General features: G+C 39.9%; 1 protein-coding gene across 1 annotated transcript in view; it reads left to right on the top strand.

Annotated features, from left to right (window-relative positions):
- LOC124616143 overlaps positions 1–19,243 on the top strand; it is a 79,517-nt gene extending 60,274 nt beyond the window's left edge. Inside the window, exons 6-7 of the mRNA XM_047144417.1 lie at positions 6,021–6,334; positions 18,902–19,243. Coding sequence (XP_047000373.1) covers positions 6,021–6,334; positions 18,902–19,018 — 431 coding nt within the window. The 3' untranslated portion in view covers positions 19,019–19,243. The remainder of the gene's footprint in view (positions 1–6,020; positions 6,335–18,901) is intronic.
- Positions 19,244–19,544: the final 301 nt, after the last annotated feature.

The raw sequence follows: 19,544 nt of genomic DNA, 5'->3' as shown, positions 1-19,544 counted from the left end.
AATGTTACTAAAATGTAGACTTTCACGGCTGGAAATATCATGTCCATTATAATTATCCGGGCTGTTATGCCGTGGTCGGTTGATGAATTCGGTGTTGATTCCCAACGTTTCGTCTCCGACTGCGGGAGACATCTTCAAGGGGGTCCGTAGCTCGATGGAAGGTCCAACACACCCACTGGCTCGCTACTGACTGCCGCTAAATTCCGTGTCTGTGCGCTCCCGCGCCGCGTCGCGACGTCACGTGTTTTGAAAACGTCAGTGCAATTGGCTGCTGTCCGTCGCCGTCGCCGTCGATCGCCGTTGCCATGGTAGTTTGGGCCACTCAGTATACCGCAAACCCACGCACACGGACCGTTATTTGTACTGGGATTTGAACCACCACCCACAACAGAAGCGGGGTGTTATCAAGACGTTAGCGGACAGAGCTAGAAATATTTGTGAACCTGAGTTGCTCGACGATGAGATGGAACATCTCCACAATGCACTAATGAAGAAAGTATATTCGTCCGCCGAAATAAAACGTGCATTGAGGCAGCCACGCAGAAATCATATTGACGTAGAGGCTACTGCAAAATCTAAGGTTTTCCTTCCGTTTGTTAAAAATGTAACGGAAAGAATAGGGAGGATCTTGACGAAGCAGAATATTACCGTAATTTACAAGCCCACCAGGAAGGTACAGGAATACCTTAAGCCTGCCAAGGACGCTCGCAAACCATTGGGAAAAGCTAGAGTGTATAGGATCCCATGCAGCTGTGGTGATGTTTATGTGGGTACCACTAAAAGAACTGTTTCTAACGTTTGAAAGAGCACAAGGGAAATTGTAGAAGAGGAGAAACGGAACGATCAGCTGTTGCGGAGCATGCTTTCCAGCCAGGGAACCACAATATTCGTTTCGAGGAGACGCAAGTACTAGCGGCCACAAGTGGATATTACGAAAGGCTCTACAGGGAGGCAATCGAAATCACTAAACACCCAAATAATTTCAACCGAAAGGAGGAGGGTGTGAAATTAAACGGTATATGGATGCCGGTGCTAAAGAAGAGGTGTACCACCCGTCCACTACTGGGTGATGGCAACGGCGATCGACGGCGACGGACAGCGGCCAATTGCACTGACGTTTTCAAAACACGTAACGTCACGCCGTGGCGCGGGAGCGCGCGGACATGGAATTTAGCGGCAGTCAGTAGCGAGCCAGTGGGTGTATTGGCCCTTCCATCGAGCTACGGACCCCCTTGAAGATGTCTCCCGCAGTCGGAGACGAAACATTGGGAATCAACACCGAATTCATCAACTGACCATGGCATAACAGCCCGGATAATTATAATGGACATCTACAGAATGTGTTTGGGGAAAGGGAAGGGATAGTAGCATATGGGTGGGGAGAGAAACGAATGATGTGTGGTGGAGTGTGCAGGGGCTAGACTGCCAACAGGTGCAGCATCAGGTGGTTGTGGGGCAGGGAGGTGGTGAAAAACAGGAGCAGAAAAGGAGAGGAGCGGGTTTAGATTGGCAGGTGGGTTGGCAGAGGGCTGCAAATAAACAGGGTGGGAGGTGATAATGGGGAGGAGATGATAGGACAGAGGGGGTCGAAACTGTTGGGTGGAGGATGTGGGGACATTATGTCACCATAGGTTTAGGCTGGGTTAGTTACAGGAGTGGAGAAAGCGTTGTAAGGGTAACTTCCATCTGCACAGTTCAGAAAAGCTGTTGGTGGAGGGAAGGATCCAGATGGCTTGGATAGTGAAGCAGCCATTGAAATCAAGTGTGTTATGTCCCGCTGTATGTAGTGCCTCTGGGTGGTCGACTTTGTTCTTGGCTGCAGTTTGGAGACTTTGTTCTTGGCTGCAGTTTGGCAGTGGCTGTTCGTCCTGGAGGAAATTTGGTTGATAGCATACCAATATGCTTCTTTCTTCCCCAACTCCCTGCCCCACAATGTCCTGACGCTGCACCTGTTGGCAGTCTAGACTGTGCACACTCCACCAGACACTGTTTGTCTTTCTCCCCACCTGTACACTACTATCGCTTCCGCTTCCGCTTCCCCTTCCCCTTCCCCTTCCCCTTCCCCTCCCCCTCCCCCTCCCCCTCCCCCTCCCCCTCCCCCTCCAGATTGATGCTTGAATCCCACATGATGTTGCATTCCAGCTTGAGATACTGGAGTTGGAAGTTGTGTGTGTGTGTGTGTGTGTGTGTGTGTGTGTGTGTGTGTGTGTGTGTGTCGCTCTCTCTTTTACTGATGAAGGCTGTGACCGAAAGCTTTATGTGAGTGGCTTTTAATTGTGACTGTCTGCAGCTTGATGTGTCTTCTTTGCGGTAAGTAGCAATCTGTCTTTTCCTACATCGTTGGTATTCCTACTTGAAGTTTCTATCTGTATTTCTGTGAGACACAGTGGTGCTGATGCTGTATTGGCATACATCAGTGTCAAAGTCTATAGGCTTACCAGGGGTGAACGTGGCCAGACACGGAGGGGAGGTATTGCATCAATTTCTGGAATGCCAACTTTGTGCTTCAAACCACTCAGACTTCACTGTTTCTTACAAAGCTGAACTTTACTCCTTTCGTACAAAGCTGATTTGGTGGTTGACAAAGGTGAGCAACCCATGGAATGAATTTTACATCGTAATTTACCTTTCCTAACAACAACTGCAACTACCTAATATTCTTATGAACTCATGGTTTGTTGATTGCTGCAACATGCTCTGTCATTGGCACTACACTATCCTTACTTAAGACATGCCCTGAGTATGGCACTCTAGGAACAAAAAGCTACGTTTCTCAAGCTTGCTACACAGCCTATTGTCGGACAGTCACTGAAAAACTGCCTGCAAATTTTGCAAATGCTGTTGTCTGGTGGAGCCATTATATCAGCTGTCACCCAAATAGTTGGTGTAGCACAGAGTGTTAGTAATAAATTGCTCAAGAAAACACTGGAGTATTCCTGGAACTGACACTACCCCTAATTGCAACCAGTTCAAATGATACATCCCAAAAAGAGTGTTTAATACTAACATCTGCTGAGACTCAGCGTCCAGTGGCAACTGCAAGTATGCATCTTTGAGGTCAATTTTTTTCTTTTTTTTTTTTTTTCTTTTTCTTTTTAAATTGGCTGCCAGCCAACTTAACCAAAAACTCCTTGGGTTGCGGTATGGGAGATACATCTATTTCACTTTGTGCATAGATCATGTGCTTGAAATCAACAAAAGATCTAACATCACTGTTGGGCTTCTGTATTACGATCCTGGTTGTGGTCCAATGGCTTGATGAAACTCGGGATGCCGTTCCTAGATCATCCTTACCAAATAGTTGACCGAATGACTGCAGCAATGCCTCTTGGTTTTGAAATGGCCCTACCTGTGAAAACAGGTTCACTGTTCTGACTTCTTCAAATCATAAAATAGGGAAAGCATCAAGTCCAAAAATATTTTCTGACAGCTATTAATTTGCCACCAAAAGCGTGAGCTGGCTTTCTACAGTTTTGGGTTGGGCTGTGATTAGTAATTGGCCCTGCAAGGCTGTCTGCTGCCCAATGTAAGCTACTACTTGACGCTGAGAGCATTGCAACAGATTGGGAGCCCCATCTGGTGAAAACTATCCAAATTGATTAGTCTGGGTGAGGCCCCGGTGTCTAATTGAAACCTCTTGCAACTGCTTCCAAGTGTACCATAATTTGGTATGGGTGATGGCCTGCTGATGCGTTTGGGGACTCTATTGTGAACACAGGGATGGCCACTGCTCCATCTGCTGATGTTTCCCACACAAAACTGCTAAGGCCCTGACATACGGCAGGCTCGACAAGTTGCAAAGAGTGGGGCATTGTCGCTTCTTTTGTAATGGTCAGCAGTGCAGACAAGACTGCCACACATGCGGGGTTAAGTAATACACTGTGAAAATACGGTGCTCTGCACTTGCTGTGAACACAGTGGAAGATCCACATGCAGCAGTAAGAGATATTGGTCCTGTGTGATCCCCACTTTTGTAGCAGACCTGCACCAGGATGCCTGGGTATCTGTCCCAGTACCATGCATCCGCTGCTTCAATGATGTGTTCATCTAAGCCTGAATAGCCTCCGATGGGGACACGTCCCACTGGTGTGACTTATCAGGTTTTGTTCTCTGCCAATTGAACACATGTTGTGCTGCAGCAATCAACTCCACTGACTGCAATTTGTGCTACTGAATGCACTAATGCTTTAGTCTGTACAGCCCTGCCTGGCACCAGCTGCACCACAGCATTGTGAATTAGGGTGTCTGCGTAAGAACTGTTACAGTTTACACTGAAAATGACATCTCTCTGACAACCCCTGTAAGTTGACTATCTGTACTGCTTAGAACTGTCTGAGATGCTTGGAATAGTGATTAAATTTCAAGTGGACATCTACCATGTGCATTTGCTGACCAAAGTAGTGCATTAGCAATTGGCACGACTTTGAAAATTCTATCTGGCCTGGGTCTGTAAGAGGCCACAAATTTCTGCACTACCTCCGACTACTCCTACATTACAGCAGCAGAGGACTCTTAGGTACAGGTTCAGTGATTGATGCAGTACAACTTAAAGTGGCATAAACAGGAGTAATTTTTCCACCTTTCTGTGGTCTTATCAAAACCTGCAAATGAAGCTGGCAGCAGCGGGCTTTGCACCACCTCACTCATGTCACTGGCAGTCTCCTCCTGCAGCTGCGCTTGGTGCCTGCAACACTCCAAAAACGCTGGGTGCATGATGGCCACAATAAACAACACTTAACATGAAAACTAATGTACATGTGAGAGCGAGTTCTCATCGCAACTGTTATTTCTCACATTTTGTAAATCACTTGAAATGAGCATGGTGTGCCACTGTGCGTGGCGTCCATGAACAAACACCAAGTGTGAATCTACTTGAGTCAGGGACAAAAATGGAAGTAAGAGAGGATGACAGCTTGGAGAAGTAACAACACACAATGCAGTGAGCATGATCAAATAAATATGGAACAGGTGAGCACTAGCATACGACTGACTGTGGACTCTGCATGGCTGAACCAATAAAGTTATGTTTGCGTGATGTCCTCACCACTTCCCATCACTATGGAAGATACAAGATTATAAGTACTGTTCCAGTCCTCAAGCTTTCTGTGACTGCTGGGATCAACAAATCAGCAGCTCCACTTCACATTCTTGGATCTCCCATGATCAACATCTACATCTACATCCATATCCATACTCCGCAAGCCACCTGACAGTCTGTGGTGGAGGGTACCTTGAGTACTTTGCTGTAATGAGGAATAATATGACAATTCTTCTGAGATGGATGTGGTTCTGTCATCTCACTTACACTTCACAGAAAACTGTTCACAATCTAACTGAATGTGGTAGAAAAATTCACAGATCAACTAAAGAAATTCAACTATGTTTGTGATGTATACCATATTTGGGCAGGAAAGTAACAGTATAACCATTTTGCTGCATATTACTCTGTTGGTTTAGAAGAATTAGGCATCCAAATTATTGAGGTATTATCAAAAAAATATTTATTGAGCTAAAACCAATTGCAGAAACCAGTCCTTTTTGCAGGAAAGAAGATAGCTGAAACTTGCCAACACATAAGACTATATGAATGATAAGGAAAAAGGGCACTTCGTAAACATTTCAAGTTCTTCTAGCACCTTAAATGTCTCTAAGAAAGATAATTTTTCTGGTTTAAATATATACAGCACTTGACAAAAGATCATTTGTAGTATGCAAAAACTGACACGTGACATGGTGATATCAGACTGAAAATACAAAGCATGTGGCTTCTGGAAATTCCAGTCTATGAAATTTTTGGTACAAGATAGATGTGCCAGCCTCTTACTTATTGACACTGATGCATCATTTGAGTCCGATTGTGATTTTACCACTTGAGGTTATCAAGTTGTATTTACAGTGTCAGTAGTCAATCACAGTCAACGCATAAATAATGGTTTCTTGAATTATTAATTGCTATAATTTGTCTCAGATGTTTCTGTATTACATACAGATGAAATATAACTCTTTTGTTGTGGTTTCAGGTTTGAGAACAGATCCTCCTGAAGGCATTGAGGCCATACCATTGGATCAGAAATGTTGTCATTGGCAGGCTACAATTACTGGCCCTGTAGGCAGCCCCTACGAAGGAGGCCTCTTTTACTTGTACCTCCAGGTACCTTACAGTTATCCCATGTGTCCACCTGTAGTGCGTTTTCTCACAAAGATATTTCATCCAAATGTTTCTCGGCATGGTGATGTTGGCATCGACTCAATTCAGCACAACTGGAGCTTGGCACTGACCATATCAAAGGTTCTGATATCAGTTCAGAGTCTTCTCACAGATCCATATTGCCAAGTGAGTAGTATATTTATTTTAAATTAAGTAAAAAATGGTTTTCATTACTAATGATCTGCTGTGCTTACTTTATGTAGTATATTTGAAATTAAAGTTACAGCAGATGTGGAACAACAGTGTGAGTGTGTGTGTGTGTGTGTGTGTGTGTGTGTGAGAGAGAGAGAGAGAGAGAGAGAGAGAGTGAGTGAGTGAGTGAGTGGGGGTGGTGTGGTGTTTGAAATATATGCATGAGATGAAACAGAAATTGTGCATTCAAAACTGGATGCATAGGACATTGTAAAATCAAAAGTATAGATTCTAATATTGGATTTATGAATGTGAAGTTGCAATGATAAACAGTGAAAACAAATTGGGTTGATGACAGGGATATTTTGAACATCTGAATAGAACTGAATTTATTGTTGTAGAGGCCTCAGATGTCATTTCATACATTACAAGATCAGTACATTTATGGTGATAACATATACATATAAACAGAATAGGTATTAATTTTTGTGACATCGCATATGACAATATATTACTATTACAATATTTTTAACATTAAAAATAAAGTATGCATTATGTTACTGTACACTGATGTTTACATCCTAATCCTACTAGTATTATAATGAAAATGTTACAGTCACATTATTTTCTTGGTCTCAATTAAAAATACATCAATTTCATAAGGGCACAATTCCAATAGAAATTCTTTGATTTTTCATTTAAACTGTTGGATCTGGCAGTTTCATAAAACACTGAGGTATAAGATTAGATAGTTTGATTTGTTTACAAAACACTTTTTCAGTTTTTATAGTTATAGTTGAATGTACAAGATAATTAAATAACTTTTGTTTGTTTTATTTGGAGATCCTCGGCTTGCAGTAACATTAGAGTTGTTATGGTATGGAACAAGTCAATGTTTTTATAATATTTGGAATCATGAATTTTGTGTAAGAACTTGTGGTCATGGATACAGTATCGTAGATTTGTGATAGTACCCTTATGAACTAACATTACATCATGATATATGTAAATATCTCAGGTACATAATACAAAAAGACATCAGAATTAATATTTACAGAAATACACAGTGTGAGACATTCATATTAGTAATTCTTTAATAACTGAAGAACAGTACGATGTCTTTTATGACAGAAAATAATTTATATTCATGCTTGCAATAAAGAACAGCCCACTTATGCAATAAAACTTCACACACACATTCATTTATGCTAAATTATTTACTAATTGAGTAAAATGAATTTCTCAACAACTATTCTTTCAATTTGCTCGTGAATTTAGATGTTTTGAGAGCAAGAGTTTTAATGTCTTTGGGTATGGCATTGAAAACTTTCATGCGTGAGTAATTTACTCCTTTCTGTGCAAGGGTGAAGTCTGTCTAATTACCATGTATGACCCTATTTGAATTCATTTTGTGCCTGTGATATGCACTATTATTTTGAAAAGAGAGTGGTTTTTAGTAATGAAGCATACGAAGGACAAGGTATACTGATATATTATTGCAAAAATATGTAGTTTCCATAACAGATTCCTGCAAGAGTGTATCGAATGAACACCACTGATAATGTGCATACATAATTCCATTCTGAGCGATTATAATTTTTTTGCCAGGGCCAATACCCCACAAAATAATGCTGTAAGACTACTACACAAGGAAACAATCAACCTAAGCTGCTCTGGTGGCATTCTTATGCATTGATGATGCATTTATGTGTAAGGCAAAAGTTGTGGAATGAAGTCTTTCTGTCTCGTCTAGGATATACCAGGATGAATTTAATTTGGTATCCATGTACACACCCAGGAACTTAGCAGATAGTACATGCTGTATTTGTTGTTCATTACATTTTATGTTTATGTTCTGATGTTCTCTCTGTCATATGGTACATAATGAGTTTTTTTGACATTCAGAGGGTGTCAATTGCAGCTAAACCAGTTTAGAATATCATCAAGTGCACTGTTAGCAGAGGTTCCCTGGTTTTTCTGTGCTGTTCTCCTATTAGGAGAGAAGTATTATCTGCAAAGAGAATGAATTTGCTCACTTTAGTGGAACAAAGTGGGAGGTCATTTATAAATACAAGAAACAGAAAAGGTCTTAGCATCAAGCCAGTGCATTCAAAGGAAATTCCATTACTGTTAGTAGTTGCTATCTCTTGCTTCCTATCTGTTAGATAACATTTAGATTCCATCTATGTGATGGTCTTCTTGTTCTCACTAATTGTAACTGAGCCATGAGTTAAATTCATCTGACTTCGGCATGGTTAGTTTAATGCTGAAGGCATATCCCATAACTCACTGAGCCTCTTGGCTGTATGCATAAATTTCAGTTTTACTTATACTAGCTGGAGGTTACCTGGTTTTGGCTTATCTTTGCAATGTGCAACAGTTGAACCATCATTCCCTGATTTTGGGATGTTCAGTTCACTTTTTTCTTCTTGAAGTTTTGTAAATTTCTTTCTTCATTGCACTGTCAAGGTAGAGCTTCAAGAAAAATTATCGTGAAATGGAACACACAAAATAACAATAAAGTAAAAATTCCTGAAGCAGGGAGTTTGATATGTAAATTTTTCACTTTTTTAAAAAATATCTAAAACTGAGTTTTTACTGTTGGTTTTTCATGAAACTGTTGTTTAAATATTTTTAAAGAAACCTCAAACTGCAGGAGCTAAGATCTATTTTGTGAATTTTAACATTTGACATTTTTAATCTGCCATTCACAGCAGATAAAATTTGAAGAGGGTGGCCTCACTGTCAGTTTAATAAACACTACTTGTATGTGGAAAGTAACTTCTGATATGAGGCAACATTACAAGAAATCCAGGAAATGACTGCTAAAGCACTTGTGATCAAATTTTTGACATTTGAAGTACCCACACCATATTCTCACTTCTCTTTACTTCCCACTTTTAGTAAGATTGACTATTGTTTGTAAATGCTTCAAACTATACCCCAGATGATACTGTTTTAATGGGCATTAGGGTATGGCCTGAGGCATGTTTCTGTACCATTTTTGTATGTGTCAGCATTTTGTCTCATACATCTACATCAACAGAGTACTCCGCAATTCACAGTTATGTGCATGGCAGAGGGTTCATCGAACCACCTTTAAGCTACTTCTCTACCATTTCACTCTTGAAAAGTGTGTGGGAAAAATGAACACTTAAAACTTTCAATGCAAGCTCTGTTTTCTCTTATTTTCAATTGATGATCTTTTCTCATGGAGGTGGGCACCAACAAAATATTTTCACAATCAGGGGAGGAAGTTGGTGATTGAAATTTTCATGAGAAGGTCTTACTGCAGGGAAAACGCCTTTGTGTTAATGGCTGCCACTACAATTCGTGTATTACATCAAAGGCATTTTCCTTCATTTCATGATAATACAAAACTTTTTTGATGTCCTCTGTCAGTCCTATCTGATGCAGATCCCACACTGCACAGCAGTAATCCAGAAAAGGGCAGACAAACATGGTATAAGCTGTCTCTTTAGTAGACCTTATACATTTTCTAAGTGTTCTGCAATAATCACACTCTTTGGTTTGCTTTCCCCACAACATTATCTATGTGATCGTTCCAATTTAAATTATTTGTAATTATCATCCCTAAGTATTTAGTTGAGTTTACAGTCTTCAGATTTGTGGGAGTTATTGTGTAACTGTAATTTAGTGGATCCCTTTTAGTGCTCATGTACATGACATAACACTTGTCATTATTTAGAGTCAATAGCCACTTTTGCACCATGCAGATATCTTGTCTGTTGTTGTTGTTGTGGTCTTCAGTCCCAAGACTGGTTTGATGAGGCTCTCCATGCTACTTTATCCTGTGCTAGCTTCTTCATCTCCCAGTACCTACTGGAGCCTACATCCTTCTGAATCTGCTTGGTGTATTCATCTCTTGGTCTCCCTCTATGATTTTTGCCCTCCACGCTGCCCTCCAGTACCAAATTGGTGATCCCTTGATGTCTCAGAACATGTCCTACCAACCGATCCCTTCTTCTAGTCAAGTTGTGCCACAAATTCCTCTTCTCTCCAGTTCTGTTCAATACCTCCTCATTAGTTGAGTGATCTATCTTTCTATTCTTCAGCATTCTTCTATAGCACCATATTTTGAAAGCTCCTATTCTTTTCTCGTCTACACTGTTTATTGTCCATGTTTCACTTCCATACATGGCTACATTCCATACAAATACTTTCAAAAATCACTGTCCTTCCCATCACCAGTCTACATTTTATATCCTCTCTACTTTGACAGTCATCAGTTATTTTGCTCCCCAAATAGAAAATTCATCTATTACTTTAAGCGTCTCATTTCCTAATCTAATTCTGTCAATATCTCCTGATTTAATTTGAATACATTCCATTATAATCTTTTTGCTTTTGTTGATGTTCATCTTAGTGAAGATGCAATTACCTAAAATGATTTCTGCAAATACCAGCCAGAAATGCTGAACCCATAATATTATGCACGTGTCACGACTAATAATAATTTTTGATGGAATAGGACTTGAAGCAAGATTTCCTTCTTTTCACAGGCAGACACCTTAAGAGATAACCTATCCTAGCATTCCTCTAGGCCTAACTCAAATAATGGATTGACATCTTGATCAATAAACAGGGTTAGACATGGTGATATGCTCAGACAGACTAAGTTTAGGTGACTGCTCGTGAAAAGCAGGGAATCTTTGTTTGAGTCTAGTCTGAAAGAGAATTTACTTAATCAAGGCATATTCATCATCTAAAAACCGACATCATGTTTGATGGCAGAAATACAGAAGTGTTAAAAAGCATAATTAACCAGGCAAAACAATTACATTCGAATAAGTAAACAACAGCGATGTCCCTGGTAATCAGAAATAATTTATATGAAGTATGCATATAATTGCTTTAGAAACATTAAGGTCATCCAGTCCTGACATATCTGTCAGAGACCTGGATAACGGAAGGAAGAAAGGGAACCAAAATAGAAGGTAATGAGATGACATTCTTGAGAAATAGTACTGGAGTGATAAAGGTGGACAGATTAAGGAAAGAGGGGGATCAGGGAATTAGTGAAGGAGAAGCCGTTACAGGGTAGTATAGGGAATCAAGGCTTACATGGTACAGACATGTTAAACGAATGGTGGAGAAGAAAAATAACCAGAAAAACACACGAGAGAAAGGGGGAGGGGGGGGGGGGGGGGGGAACAACGAGGAAGACCAGGTGACAGGTGGCTAGAAGGAATGAAGAACTGTGTGGAAAAGAGAGGGGAAGACTAGATAAAGATGGAAACGGAGAGATGGTGGCAAGGCAGAGGGTGGTGGAGAGGCTTCTGTTCCAGACAGACACAGTCGGTGGCTGGGAACTGTACAAGATGATAATGATGATGAAGGACATAAATAATTTAGGAGTAATGGTATCAACTCACTGAATAATAGTGGCATTGAGTCGTTAGCAGGCACGTAAACAAGATGAAAAATTGCTAGTTTTTGGATGAATCTTTTTTCAAGCTGGAGTGCCCCCCCCCCCCCCCCCACACACACACACACACATACATACATCTACCTGTTACATTGTCCTGGTATTGTGTATTCAGCCAGCAGTATGTAGCTGTATAGGTGTGTGTCGGGGGGCTCTAACTTCTGACACCTTAAAGTGTGAGTGTGGATCTGGGTTGCATCGGCTTATTCCCCCAGACTACCTTCCACTCCTTTACGAGATGACTTACTTGGAATTTGCAGCCACTCTTCTTTACTGAATAGCCGGCTGCTGGAAACCCTCTTGACTTCTTCTCCGTCGAATAATGCTAGGTACAGGAACTTTTAGATTCTTTCTACTTATGGAATAAGTAGACATACAAACTTTACTTTTCCGCAACTAACGAAGTATTTGACCTTCATACACAATAAAAATCTCACTTTCCACATGAATATGTAACTTCCTGCAAGTCTTTCATACACTCGGACATTAGAAACAAATAGAGTTACAATTAAAAGAAAGTTGGCTTGGATACCATGACCTTTCTTAACATGAATCATAAAATGAGTCTTCCCTCTAACAAGGTTGCATCAAGAATCTACAGGAGTACTTTTTCAACTGTTCTTGTTTTAATAACAATAGTCAGTGAAACAATAAGCACAGAGCTGCATATAAACTCCATGGTTCTTCCTTACACACTCACTAAAACATCTATGGATTGCCCGACAGGTACTTGTCAGTGCCGTCCGACTACCGCCTCTACTTTCTTCCCGCGACTGATTTTAAACCTGCACACACAAACATGTGATGCGCAGTAGGTAGGATTCTACCATCCCACACTCATATCCAGAATATCGTGTGTTCGAGGTGGTAGAAGGCTGAGTGGTTCTAGAATTTACACAGAAATTCTCTCTCTTTCTCAAGCAGAAAGCGTCCTATACAAATTTTAATGATGTGGAACAGTTATAATTGGCGGAATGGTCTCCATTATCATCTTACATGTATTATTTATTCAATGTGTGCTCTCTGAAGTTGAAACAGCAGAATTTCCATTAATGAGTTTTTACAATTTGACTGTGAGTTTGAGTGTGATGCAGTGGCTCCAAAGTTGTGTTTGTCAGTTTGAGAATCTTTTTCTCCCATGGTCAGCATTCCGCGCAATCAGGCACAGAAGAACTTACCTTAAAGATGAAAGACTATGTGAGTGTGTAGCAACAAATTATATCATATTTCATAGTCAGAGAACAATTTAAGATGAAGTGTGGTGCATGTATCGAGCTTTGAATCTAATCTTGGGATGCCATTGGTAGCCACCTATAAGACCTCACACAAAACTTTTTAGCTCTTTGATTGAAGAAAGTGTTCTTTGCCTGGGCCAATCTACTCCTGATATATTGCTCGCTTCATCTGTGTTGCATATTCTTGCTTCCTGGATACAATAATTCTTTTTCATCTTCAGCTACTGTGTTGTTCCCAATTTTGATTTTAAGTAATTTTTTATTCTCCTTCCTACTACTCTTCAGTACCTATGTGTGCCCTTTATTTATCCTTAGATCTGATTGTAAGTCTGCTGTCCATTTCTTGGAACATGTCCTCCAAGTCTCCCTTTCCTCTGGCGAGAAGGGCTACATTGTCTGTGTTTTGGTACCTGTCTGTTCCCTGTTGCTGCACTTTTATTTGTTGTGTGAATTTTTTTCACCTTTATTTGTTGCTTCTTCAATATACAAGTTGAACAACAGAGGTGATAAGCTGCAACTCTTTGTTACACTCTTCTTATTTTGAACTTGTATTTCTAGACATTCCACTTTTCTTACTGTTGGTGGGTTTTTGTAGATTATTTGTATATGTCTGCAGTCTAGCCCCTACTCTGATAAGGTATGTGATCACTTTATTTCACATTACACCAACAAAAGCTTTCCTGCCTCCCAGGTCAGTCTCATAACTGGCAATAAAATGCACCTGAATGAAATTTACTTGGAGAAAAAATGGCACTCATGTGCCTGTATGTTCCATGATGGTGCTTACCCAAGAAAAGTAAATAGGGAAAGGAAAGTGTGGGCAGAAATGCTGCACACTTACTTTTCTTAAAATTGGCTCATCATTACAGTCATATTTCAAGAAGGTATGAAAGTAACCAAAGATGAGCATTCTGTAGTGTTGTGTAGTTGAAGAAGCTTCTGAATAAAGAGTAATTCCTTGTGTTTGGTCTACGTGGGATATTGTTCCACCATGTCGATACATCTTCTCACAGAGCAGCCAAAGTACAGCAATCTCTTGGGAAGGGCTGTGAGCAAAACTTCAGTACTTTCCTTGCAGCCCATATCTGGGTCCACCCATTTTCTTTACCCTCCCAGGACTGGAAGGAATGATGTGTTGAGTTTGTTTTCAGTCCTCAAAGTGAGCTGTATGTCCTATTCAGAATAATATCCCCAAAAGGCAATTTGTGGAGCCATTGGTGTGAGAAGGTGAAACAGTGCATGAAAAACTGTATTATTTATCATTATTACAAATCACATTCTATGCAAGAATTGAAAGCACAAAAATTAAGTTAATAATCTTAGAAAAAAAAAATTGGAACTGTCATCTTTCAAATAACGCACAAACGTGTGCACATTGAAGAGACAATCCGAACAGCAGAGTACTCATTAAGGCAGGAAATTTGGACTTAGACAAGAAGGCATAGAGTTTCATTCATGGAATATTGCATTCCTGGTTCATGGTTAATCACTCCATAATATACATCATCCCCATCTTCTCTGCCCAACTACAGATGGCATGAAATTTCTTGCTCTACTTTTGTAGGAATATCAGGATCATTGACATCAACTCCTGTTAGCAGTTCAACAATGTTTTCTTTGAACAGGAAATTAATATATTTTTTAAAATGGTTCAGAGCTTTTTGTAAATTTGTTCTGCATTTATCAGGTTCTTACCACTCAATATTTCTGTAGTTACTTTTTGGTAACATTTTACTTTCCATAACTGTGAGGTACTGGCCTCTTCTCAGTTGGTTTGTTGATACTGGGGAGGGGACCAAACAGTGAGGTCATCGGTCCCATCAGAGGAAGGAAGCCGGCCATGCCCTTTCAAAGGAACCACCCTGGCATTTGCCTCAAGTGATTTAGGGAAATCACGGAAAACCTAAATCAGGATGGTCGGGCGTGGGTATGAACCGTCGTCCTCCTGAATGTCGGTTCAGTGTGCTAACTACTGTGCCACCTCACTTGGTGACCTCTTCTTCTGATCTGCTAAAGTGGTTTGCACTTTTCATATTCTATTCCACACAGACTTGAAGGCAAATGTGACAAAAAGGAATAAGCCATGTAGTGACACATTGGCGTCACGTCATGTACACAGCTGGAAGGTTCAGCACAACAGTTCAACTTGCTGTGGACAAGAGGGTGGTTGTGGGGAAGAGAAGAATTTAGGTTACAGAAGAGGGTAGCATAGGAAAATTGTGGGATAAAGGGAAAAGGCAGAAATTTAAGAAGTTGAAGCACGTTGAATGAACCAGAAGTGCGAAAAGTTGGACTGAGGGTGGAAGAAAACTAGGTGTGAAAAAGTCGAAATTAGAGCAACATAAAGTTGAAGAATTGAAAGTAGTTTTTCTCTCTGTATGATAATACTATGAAGTTATCCGACAGAACTGCTGTCCAGTACTTAACTTCAGGAGAAGAAATATGGGTACTGCCAATAGGCACATATAAAAAATACACGGCCCTATCCTAGCTTTTGGAACCAATAATTCTTTCTTCGGGAAGGATCTGTAGTTCTGAAAGTTGGGATAGTGTCATACATTTTTAAATGTGCCTATTAGCAGTACTCGTGTATCACTTCCTGAAGGTAAGTACTGAACAGCAGTTCCACCTAATAATTTTATAACTGCTGGAGCTCATCCAAGATCATCCTTCAGACACTTATTTAAAGAGCTAGAGATCTTCACTGTAGCCTCACAATTTATATATATATTCACTTATGAAATTTGTTATTAACAACCCGAACGAATTCAAAAGTAATAGCAGTGTACATGGCTACAACACTAGGAGAAAGGATGATCTTCACTACTCAAGGTTAAGTCTAACTTTGGCTCAGAAGGGGGTAAATTATGCTGCCACAAAAGTCGTTGGTCACTTACCTAAAAGCATCAAAAGTCTGACAGATAGCCATATAGCATTTAAAAATTAAGTGTCATGTAATATTTTGTGTAATGTAATATCTTGTATAGACACCTTTTATTAACCTGACACGTTCCACATCATTACGAAGTGCCGTATTCATGATCTATGGAACAAGTACTAATCTAATCTAATCTAATCTGTAATCTTCGTTTTATGCCTGTCTCAGCTTGTGAACTTGACATCAACAGTTATGATTTCTGTTCTCTTGTTCTTGCATGAATCTAATTGTTATCAACCAGTTCCTCTAGATGTTAGTCTGTATGCCATATTTATGAGAGTATATGCATAAATTACAATTTTCAAAAACTGATGAAAAAGAGAAGCATACAGTCAAATAACTGATGTGTAGCAGGGATGAGTAGTATATACAGCTGAAATGATGTACCTCAGGTGAATCTAAAAGAACCATGGCTGATTTCCTTGTGCATTTCCTTGTGCCGTCTATAACAAGATGAACCACAGACTAATTGATAGGGACAGCAAAAATTACTTAATGGCCACTATTTCATAGGAATTGTATCTATCTGAATTGTTTTATCAGAGGTAGTTTGAAATAACTGTATTTTCTGCATATAAATATAAAACATGTAACCATTTCTCATGTTGAACGTCATCTGGTAAAGACCAGTTTGGAAAGCTAATGTTTGTAAGAACCTGTTTGCAAAACAAAAAGTGCACAGATGCAAATACATATAAGTGCGCTCCACGATCTGCTGTTGTGCCAATTTTGGGCTGTCAAATGGTCTGTCTAAGGTGTACGGTATGCCACCGCGTTGGGACCTAGCATTTTATAACAAAGAAATGCACACATTTCTGTGTTAGTTAAAGCTCAAACGGTGGTATAATGCAGTTACTTTTAATGTGGCAGTTTGCTGGGGGATGCTTTGAACTGTGGTTGCATTGAATACCACTAGAGGTTGTGCCTGAACTATGTAGTTAATGACACTGGGCTAACCTCAACAAGCAATTGCGCCATAGCTGTCCCTGAATGCGTTGTGTTGTGCATTTCTTGTTGTTTTCTTTTATTATTTTGAAATAAGATGCAGCAACTAAGCCTTATCTATCACGGATTTCAACACGCAAAGAGATCGATGATCCCAGTGACGGTGTGCCAGTTCTGCAATAGGCTCCTGCGCTGTGTGTGTGTGTGTGTGTGTGTGTGTGTGTGTGTGTGAGAGAGAGAGCGAGAGAGAGAGAGAGAGAGAGAGAGAGAGAGTTGGGACTTGTTTTTCCCTGAACTGCCTCTCCCCCCTCTGTCATTCAAAATTCTAGTTTGTTTATGCTCATGGCCATCTGTCATTGTAGCGTATACTGCTTACATTCTGCAGTACAGCGACTGGAAAGCAAAATCTGTTAAGTTTTTTGACACCGCTGTAATTCTTACCCGAACGTTAAAATACAGTTATCGTACATATGATTCTACTTCTGCACTAAATGCCTTGTCAGTTCTATCTGTAGCATTGTCAGACGTGGGCCCATGGCTGTGAATGCATTCAATTCACTGGTGGGGAAAATGCTGCTGCTTTTCAACAGAAAATCATTTTTGCTTAAATACAACAAATCGAGGAAGACAGTGTCATTTCAGAAGAAAAAGTTGTTGAAGCTTTTGCAATAGCAAATATTGCAGTCAAAAATTTCTCAATCAACACTTTTTTTTACCAGTTAGTTTCAAAGAACTAAGGCTTTGTTTGTCTTCACTCATGTATCATTAAAAGATTTTAAGTAAGTGAATCTATCATTAAGTAAAAGGTGGATTTCAACAAAAATAGATGTGAAGTTGGACCCTACCAATTGGTCTAGCTGTCATTGTTCAAAATGGAACCAAATCATCTGTCCTAATGCTTGTGAAACTTGACAACACTGAAACGAACGATGATAATATGGAAGCAGAACTATTAAATTCTGCTTTTCGAAACAGCTTCATTGAGGAAAATAACAATACAATTTCTACATTCAACCATTATGTGGGAGTTACAGTGACACACACACACACACACACACACACACACACACACACACACACACACACACACACCTCTAAACACAAAAGCACATAATGTAAGACACAAATTTAAAAGAAAAGATTTAATTTTGTATGTCTGTGTAGTTAGTGATTAGTCATGGAATGTGTCCCATTCTGGAATCAGTTACATTCTAAACCATCTGGGAGTTTCTATGCAGAGTGATTTAAAGTGCAGTAACTATGTAAGTCTAGCTGTGGGGTAAGGCAGTTGCTAAATTGAGATTTATTAGTAGAATCCTAAGGAAGTGTAATTCATGCATTAAACAGATTGCTTACAAAACCCTTGTTTAACAACTTTCTCCATATTGTTTGTGTCTGGGACCATTACCATGTTATATCAATGCATGAGCTAGAAAAGATTCACAGAAGAGCTCATTGGTTTGTCATGGATTTGGTTAGTCAGTATGAGAGTTGGAAATTATCAACAAACTGCTGCGGGATACATTACAAGAAAGATGACGTCCAGTACAGAGAGTATTGCCCACAAAATACTAAATGGCTACGTTCCAAAATTTCAAGAAACATGGTACTTCCTCAAGTAATGACCATGATGCTAAAATTAGAGGGGGGGGGGGGGGGGGGCATTGTGACTAATATTCTAACTTCTTTTTTTGTAGTCCTGGACATCTTCATTCCATGGAAACAGAGATGAAAAGCTCTGAAGGAGCAGTTAAATTAAAGAAAAAGAGAATATGTATTCTGTCTATTGCTTGTAGTATTTTTCCCCATAGAAGTTATTTTAAAGTGTTTATTATTATTTTATTCAGATTGAGATCAGGCATTGGTCTCAATTAGCCTTCTGCTGCTTTGAATACAACAGTATGAGACTACATAATCATTGCAGGATGTACGGCAACTGCTGAAGATGCATAGAGAAGAAATAACCTATTCTGTGTTTTGTTTGATTTTTCTAGGTGTGTATGGAACCATCAGTGGGTGAATTGTATATGAATAATAGAGAAGCCTTTGAAAATGTGGCCAGAGCATGGACTTGGCGTTATGCCATGCATGATGCCATTATCCCTCACTAGATGCTCTTGGAAAGAGGATAGCACCATTGTGGTATACATGTGAGAGGATAATGAAGACCTGGAAATGTCTTCAGAGTACATCTTCGTAGAATGGTATTCCAGTTGTTATAAGCTTTAGCAGATATCAAGAGTTATGTTCAGCCCAAACGTCTGTAACAAATTTTGTATATTATACATATTGTATTATGAAATCACTGTATCAATAAAATTCCATGAACTCACCAATTGTTGACTCATTCATATATATTGGAAAGAATCATAATGACTGTTTGTAAATAACACATTGAAATAGATACCAAAGAAATGGAGGCACAATTATCGTTGGTGATACCAATGATGTCCTACTATTGTAAGATTCCTATCCTCACAGCTAATGCTCCTCGTAAGTAAGATTTATCCCATACTCTACACAAAGTTCCACCTTGAAAATCTCCTTTTCGAGGGAGAAGGGGGGGGGGGGGGGCAGTGAGGCAAAATATGACAACTCAAAGAAGCAGCATATGTGGCTGTGTTCTGTGTGGAATGA

This window comes from Schistocerca americana, chromosome 5 (assembly GCF_021461395.2).
Source record: "Schistocerca americana isolate TAMUIC-IGC-003095 chromosome 5, iqSchAmer2.1, whole genome shotgun sequence".
Taxonomy (NCBI): Eukaryota; Metazoa; Arthropoda; class Insecta; order Orthoptera; family Acrididae; genus Schistocerca; species Schistocerca americana.
The sequence above is the reverse complement of the archived record's forward strand: the minus strand, read 5'-3'. Positions and strand labels throughout refer to the sequence as shown.